General features: G+C 37.7%; 1 protein-coding gene across 1 annotated transcript in view; it reads left to right on the forward strand.

The window, feature by feature from the left end:
* Positions 1–1,929, forward strand: part of ddb1 (damage-specific DNA binding protein 1) — a 33,052-nt gene extending 31,123 nt beyond the window's left edge. The window contains 2 exon segments of the mRNA XM_008337308.2: positions 132–299; positions 1,256–1,929. Coding sequence (XP_008335530.1) covers positions 132–299; positions 1,256–1,339 — 252 coding nt within the window. The 3' untranslated portion in view covers positions 1,340–1,929.
* The last annotated feature ends 6,638 nt before the right edge of the window (positions 1,930–8,567 follow it).

Raw genomic sequence — 8,567 nt, forward strand, 5'->3', positions numbered from 1 at the left:
CAGTTCTCTGCCCTCAGCATCAGGAATTCTCTGACTCAGAGCTTGAAGCTCAAAACGCAGGCCACACTGAACATTAGTTGCCAGTGCCTGAGGTAAAATATTTCCCTTTGTGCCTCAAGCTTCATCCTTAGATGAAGCAGCAGCCTGTTATTGATTTTCTTTGACTGGGCTCCACCTGGAGGTCCTTCCACACTGAGCGTAAGACAGAGCAGGCCACAGGATTCATCGATGGGGATCTGATCGAAAGCTTCCTGGATTTGGGCCGAGCTAAGATGCAGGAGGTGGTTAGTACGCTACAGGTAGGAAGCAACTGCTTCTCATCTAGCTTCATGTGTGTATGTTTGTGTTGTCATGGTATCAGTTTTATGCATGTTTAGACTTTTTTTCTTCATTGAAAAAATATAAGTGCATTAATCCCAGCTGAGTCCTCCTCAGCTCGCGTTGCCTTCTGGTTGGTTCAGCCTGTAGTAAAACATAATGGCCATGAATAAGATATAATATTAGGCAGCTGGGCATCAACTTGTTTTACGGCAGAGGTCCAAGAGAAGCATCTGCTGAAGAAGAAATGTATTTCAGAGCCGTCCCTTCTGTTTTTGACTTGAAGCACTGTTGAACGTTTTAAAGTTTTTATTAGCTGCCTGCTCCTGTGCTCTGTGAGTGGGAACTGGGTAATATCTTTAATGGCAGACCAGGTGGTGCTACCTTTTATTGTAATCTGCCTTTGCTGCTTCAAACAGATAAATAAATAATTCTATTCTGTTCTCAGTCTGTCTCAGCTCATGCTGCCTCAAAATATATACATATATATTTGAATCACTTTACAAAAGCTGCTCTGCTTCCCTTTAAAGATGAGAAGATGAACACGTTCAACATGGTTTGGTGAAATTAACTTTCAAGTCACAGTGCTGCTTTTAAGCTGTGCAACAAAAACACTTTGCTACCATTTTAGTAAAGAACTTTTCTTCAAAGTTTTTGATGCAATAAACAAGCGTTTCTTTGTTTGACCCTTTGGAAGAATTTCTTCTAATAGCAGCAGATTTAACTCAGAGAAAATCTAACTCTGTGACCTGTCTGTTTACTTAACCAAAGTCTGTTTTTAATTCATGGACTGATCTCAAGTTTTGACAAACAACAAAAAAACAACCCACTTTGTTTTACCTTTTGTATTCACTCATTTGTTCATCTAATGTGAAATAAGAGAAAACCAGTAAGTTTGCCCCTGATGTGAAGGCTCAGTGCTGTTGTTCAATTACAGATCGATGATGGCAGTGGAATGAAACGTGAAGCCACGGTGGATGAGGTGATTAAGATTGTAGAGGAACTGACGAGGATTCACTAACTGCACTACGATCTGGGCTCCTGCTGCCCCATGGAAGAGCTCAACAGAGGGATTACAGTCAAAATAGGGAGGGATGGGTTTTGCAGATTTGTAAATATAAAATCTGTGCATGTTTTGTTCTTCAGACTTCAATGATATGTCTGTCAACTGATGAAAGTACTCAACGTTTTAAGTGTAGAACTCCTGATTTAGACCCACAAAGTCTCATGGTGAAGTGCACGTCCACTTTTTTGGGCTCAGACAAATGTTAGCAGAACTGAGTGTGTTTGAATTTGTGTGTGTGTGGGTGGGTGTGTGTCTGCATTATTGCCACAGTGTAGACTGATATGTGACTATAAATAAGGAAGACTCCAGAAATTCCTCCAAACAGTGAAATCATTCATGAACATCTTTTTGTGACAGCTGCTGATGCTGAAGGAAAAAACGATTTATATCCAATCTGATGGTGACATGTTCCAAGGCTATTGTTGAAGTCTGCAGTAAAACACGCCCTATGAGACAGAAATTGAGGAAAAGTGATAGATTTATAGCTATTTTGTCTGTGATGTTTTTCTTTGTTTATTTTAATAAATTCTGCTTTAGTACCGGTATCACCTGTGGTTTACTTTTTGTCTGGTTTGACATTAATTCACTATATACACTCTACACCCTGCTATTATACAACCCCCCCAAAAAACAATGTGTATATATACTGTATATGTGTATATATGTATATATGCGTGTGTGTATATACATATATATGTTTATATATAGATGTATATAGATAGATAGATCTGTCTTTATATATATATATATATAGACATATATACATATACTCTTGGTGGTGGTTTGTAAATCATGTCGAGTTTCTTTCAGGACCAGTGGTTACGCGATTGACAGTTTGCAATCCATGTTACAAATCAGTCAGTAAACTTGTCGGCAGTACACGTTCTTACTGACCTTCGTTTGGTGAAGCTGCTTTGTCTTGAGCTGGGTTTCTGACATGAAGTTGAAGCCTCCACACACCCATGCTGGGCACAGTTTTCTTATAAGCTCCAGGTGCTTCGGAGAAAATAGAAACTCCCTCAGTGTTTGTATGTGACAATATGTGTATTGACTATGTAGAGCAACCAGTTGTGTTATTGTTTGATATACTGTACGCTGCGTATCATTCTCCACATTCTTTAAAATGTGTTAAATCATTTTCATCTGATTCATCTTCTCTGCAGCTCCTGGTTCAGAGGTTTTAAATGAGGTTGCATAGAGTAAATGTATACACCAGCCTTTTGTTTTATTTTCAAATAAGAAATCCTTATTTCATAACCTGAAAATGTGTGTGTTTCCTCTTTGGAGAATGGATGTGTGTGAGCTTTTGTAATATTCTCAAATTACTGTGTGTTGCCTCAAAATCTTGAGGCAATTTAATGCGCGGATGGTCAAGGTTCATTCTTGTCATTCATGTGCTAAAATACAGCTCCTCTGTACTGCATTTCTATGTGCAAAAAACTGCAGAAAATGAAGATTTACCAATTTGATATGACAGCACAAACCAGCTCCAGTCTTAACTCTCTGTGGACTTTACTCTGGCCGGTCAGTAGCCGGGAGTAAAACGTCCCAAGCCAGTTTGCCTCTGCTATTTTTGTCCCGTCATCCTCGGTACACAGGCCTGGGGTTCTCTCTGCGGCCGTCTCCATTCAAATCCCTTGATCACACCACATGCAGCTGCATCCATCATCATGTAGAAATATGTTTTACAAATTAAGGAAAACACCATTTTGAAACTGCACCATCACATCTGCTCCTACCACAATGTAAAGCCTCAAGAACACATTAAGGGCAGAATTTATAAACTGAATACACTTTTTTACCTTAATAATGTATAATCTTTTCTTTGATTAAAACATTTTATTGGATCTTTTATTCATTGAGAAACGTGGAGTTCCTGCATCCTATTCCTGAGGGTTCATGTAAACTAAATGTGGTAATTCTCCTGGGTTTATGCTGCAGCGATGCTTCACCTAGGACACAGGCAAGAAAGCAGGACATAGGAGCCAGTATTGTTGCTAAGACGGCCATTCATTCTTAATATCCACCAGACATTTTGAATTTGAAAAAAAAAAGACAGCTAAGGTAGTTGAAGTATGTGCTAGGCTTAAAATAACCAGCATGTGTAAATTAGTATCTGCAACAGCGGACTACGGACTGTACTTCAGTAGACTGCAATTCAAATGACCAGGCTCCAGTGCTCTACCTGCACTGAAAATGTTCAATATATATTTGCTTATATTAATTGAACATACTCTCTATATACATAATATGTTGGTGGTACCGATAAAATGCCTGTAGCTGTGTGGCACAATATGATTAAATTCTCACAGAATAATGTCACTACTGCACACTACAGAATTATATTTATATATTGTAATTTTCTTTTTTTTTTTTAATTGCTCATGATCTCCCAGCACTCCCTCTGTGATCTGGTAGACCCTGCTCTACCCTTTGTAGATAACTGTAGACCCCACTGCTCCATTAATATGAATGTGAGTGTGAAAGATTGTCTCCTGCCTCCAGAGTTTAATCTGCCGTCGTCAGATGACTGTTGGGATCAACTCCAGCTCCCACTGCCACACTGAAAATAATGACGATTACAGAAAATTAATTAATTAATTTAATGATCTGTGAAAGTAAACAGATATTCCCTTCGACTTATATTTGTATTTCAGGCTAGACCCAGCTGCGTCCAATCAGGATGTGGATGAGGAAGTGCATGGACCCAGTGAATACAATGTGATGTACAGGCTGGGAATATTTATTGCAGCTGGGATTTGTTTCTGCCTGTAAAGTGACTTATTAGCAGTTTTGACACATTTTACTCTGTGAATTTTGTACTGTGTGAATTTACAATTTGATGCAAACAGGTTCTGTTACCTGCCGCTGCTGCTGCTGAGATGTTAGGTAAATCATTAGGTAACACATACTGTATGTGTTACCTTCCATTTATGTTCTGTGGCTGAAATGTTGTTCTGATCAAGAGAGCTTTTCTCACTTAATAGAGAGGCTGATTCAATCCTTTAATAATTTTAAAATGGAGTTTAATAGGACAAAGTCACACTACAGTTTAGTACGGGTTATAGAACTTCAGTCAGGTCTAACTATTGGTCTGTTACCAAGTTCACTGACCAGCAGAAGACCCTGCAGGTACTTGGTTATTGTCCAGACACTACAGACACCAAAAATGATGAAACTCTGATTTGGTGTTCAGACAGATGCAGTCTAGCCAACATTTCTTTAGGTCATTTTAATTTGTGGTGGTGTACATCTGTGGGGATGCTGCCCCCTGTCTGTCATATGGTGCTTTCCTATTGATTTGCGATGTACTGATGTTTTTTGGTTGTAACAAGTTAACAACAACATCAACTATTACAAATATGAATTCATAGACTTGTTTTGTTGACAGTGTCAGTATAAAGTCCTGTGTTGTTTGTGGTCATTCATTTAACATGGAGTACTTTTATAGTTTGGTCACAGAGTTTTTGTTGGTGTACCGCTCTCTCTGCAGGGCAGCATGACCTCTGCACTGTGGTACAGAAGCTAGTGGTCATTAAAACTATGATTATAGCACCCCCTGCAGGAGAGAAAAAGTGCAAGCAGATGTAAACAAAGCAAGACTTGGTCCATACTTTTCCATCTATAAATGACAAATCTATCTGCATATAAAGCCTTTCTAATTTTGTAGCTCACCTCAACTGTTTTATGAGACACATTAGCCAATAACCCATTACCCCTCACATCACATCCTGTCCCCACAATAACCCTGGGCATCTCTGGGTTGAACTTACTTGCCTGGCGTACATTAGCAGGAAGATTACCAGATGCACTAACCAAAATTTTAAACGTTTTGTGAGAAGATCTCAAATTCACCTACTGGTCCTCAGTTTGTCTAATTATAATTTCCTTTAGTTGTTTCCAGAGTGTGTTTGTGGCCACGTCTTTTTTTTTTTTTTGTCCAACATCAACATCTCTGTGTCCTCCTTCAGTCGAGCCATTAATCTTTGATATCTGGCCTAGCAGCCTTATCTCCACTCTCCAATTTATCCACTATCTCAGTCAATATTCACACCATCTTATATTTGCCTCCTTAACCTTGTCTTCAAACTGTTTAACCTCAGCCCTTCATCTGATACGACTGTCCTAACCTGCCCATTCCCATCACTCTGCAGCCTGTGACTGTCTTATAGACAGAATCCAGTCGAATCACATGCTCATACTTAACTTAGACATTTTTAAACGTATGCAAACTCTGATCTTTAGCTTTGGTATTTTGATTAATTGAGTTCAAAATATAATTTCCTGTCAAAATAATAGTTCATGGCCTGAAAGTATGTCAGTGAGAATATGAATAGTTTCCTTGATCTGATCTTATGTTTATTTTAGAAACACATTCCCCTCAACATGTTTGCAGCAGTTGATCCTCCTTTGATTTGTGAAGATGTAAACACTTAATGAAGAAAATTAAGATGTTATTTTAAAATAGAATAATATTACTTATAGGCTGGGGACTTGTACCATTGATTTATGTTTACTTCTAGACTATTACAGTACTTGCTCTAATAAATACTAGCAAGAATACCCAGTTCATTTAGCCATGTTCTGGACCCAATCCCAGTAATCATTAGGGTGGGGTACATCCTGGATTATTCACCAATCTGTCACAGGGCCATAGTCATTCACAACAACATTTATACCTTAAATAATTATAATTTACAGTGTCAAGTGAAACTAACCCTGCCTGATTTTTGGATGGTGTGAGGAAACCATTGTAACAAACAAACATGTGATTCTTCTACTGTTAGATAAAGCCCAGTTCTTAGGATAAAACCTAATTTTGGAGGAAAAAAGTCCATACAAGTTTGAATAACCTAACAAGCAAAAATCATATTCCCAGTATTTGCGCCCCCTACAGGGAACTCCAAATTAGCATTGAAAAGCTGCTGCACTTGTGAAAACTCCCCATATTTCCTTCCACACCAATTTCCTATTTTTGCCTCCATCTATTGTGGAAACACAAACTAAAAGAGATTCTCTCCAGAGATTCTGAAACATGAATCGAAAGTACACGCAGTCCCTGGATAAACTGTGTTTTTCTACACAGGACTGAGACTGAATGCTTCATGGACTCCAAACAGCATGGTTAATGCATCCTGCTCAGGAAGGGAGCGCCACTTTGTGGCAAATCCTGTCTCCCGCTGTGGAGGTTCTCGCTGGTTCCAGTTCCCTTCCTAAAGTCTCTGTTCCATCTTAAGTAAAAATGTTGAGGGTGGTAGGTTTTTTTGTTTGTTTGTTTGGAGACCTAAAATATTTGGTATAATGTTTACATTGAGGTGGTTTTAAAGTCATATTGGACATCTCTGGTGTTTTAGTTAAAAAAAATGTAAAAAGTTACATTTAAACACAAACCTGAAAAACCGATTTACTTTAAATTGTAGTGTTGTAGTTTGGTTGAAACAGTTTCTGATGCACTCACTAAATCAATGGTTGTTTAAAAACCCCAGGAGTTGTGGGTGTGTGATGTTTTTATTGAGAAACACAAATCTGTTGTAAAAAGAAGCTCAGACTAAATGGTCTAGAATTTAGATTCAGTTTTAATACAGATATATTCAGTGACATGAAACCACTGCATTATTGTATTAACAAAGTGTGAAATAAAGTGCTTTAGTACTGTACTGCTCTGCATGCACCAAGGTGTGACTGTTAATAAATAATTAAGCCAGAGTCATAACTGATTTACTCATGATACAGCATACTCTGATACTATGATTGTACTTACAAACGAATACTATAAAACAAATCTTCAAAACATATGACCTATATATTTATAGGTCAATGCAGAATTAATAAAAAAAACCTCCTTATTGCACTTCTCATTAGTTCATCATTACACCAGGATTTGGTTGACAACATGTTATTATTTTTGTAATTATCAGTCAGTGTAAGAACCAAATGTTTCTATAAAGGTACAGAAATAAAAGATAGTTGCAGACCTGAAATGAAAGAGCATTATATGCTGATGACACTTCCATTCACATGTTTCAGAAAAATATATAATTTTAATTTGTTTTAAAGAAATCTCTGGTACAGTCACAGGACTGGTTGTTGCTTCAGAGCAACATCTCCAATCAGAACTCAGACGGTAGCCATGGAGACGTGGACTGTCCAGGCTGTGAGCTGTCTTGACACAACAACTTGATTAAATAATTAAATATTTTTTTGGAAATATACCAGGTGTACATGTGCTTTTCCAAGACATTGTTTTTACATAAATTCTCATTATCCTGGTGATTGTTTAGCTGTGTAGTATTGGGTTTTATAATCTCTTCATTGTTATTACAGTGACCCTGCCCAGGTCTGTCATCGTAATGAGACCTTTATCGAATTTAAATAAGATTATTTTTATTGTCAAAAAAAATAGGGGAGTTGAGAAAGATTTATAAAAACGCAGAGACATAAAGTACACTGCACTAAAAACATTATTTTTAGGTCAGACTTTGTTTCCATCCTGATGATGCGTCTTGTTTTTGAATATGGCATTTTAGGGATGATTTACTCAACAATACGTCAAACTAGAGGTGAAGTATGGTAAAGTCAGAAATTGACATCATAATACAATGTATCAGCAACGTGTCTGTGTTTAAAAGCAACCGATTCACATCATGGAATATTACTTAGTAAAAGTTGAACTGACTGTTCAAGGTTTTGTTCAAGGTAAATCTCTATTTACTTCTTAGCAGGTGCAGTCACTGAGTCTAGGATCAGGACAGTATTATCAGCATTGGCATCACATTTCACTCCAAAACAAGACTTAATGGATTGTAAACAAAAGCTGACATTGTGAAAAAGCAATTCAAGGACAATTAAAACGTTAAGCCTTATTTTCTCCTGAAAAAAAAAACACACAAAAAAAGTGTTTAATGGTTTTCTGCTTCTTATAAATTGCATTGTAATCTGATGTGTCAGCTGATTGGTGGATGTTTAAACAAACCCGGCCAGCGGGTGATGGATGGCCACGGCCAGGGCAAGCAGCCAAGTTTGACTTATCATGTTAAGATGCCTGATGCAAAGTCCAATCAAGCAGCAAACACTCAATATTCTCCTCAAACCTCTGCTGAGACTTTCTGCAGTTTCACACAGACTTATGGGAAATTGAGCAACACTAATGGATTCAGATTTCAAAGCCACATGGATAAATTAT

The sequence above is a fragment of the Cynoglossus semilaevis genome, unplaced genomic scaffold (genome assembly GCF_000523025.1).
Source record: "Cynoglossus semilaevis isolate Cse_v1.0 unplaced genomic scaffold, Cse_v1.0 scaffold1431, whole genome shotgun sequence".
In the NCBI taxonomy this organism is placed as follows: Eukaryota; Metazoa; Chordata; class Actinopteri; order Pleuronectiformes; family Cynoglossidae; genus Cynoglossus; species Cynoglossus semilaevis.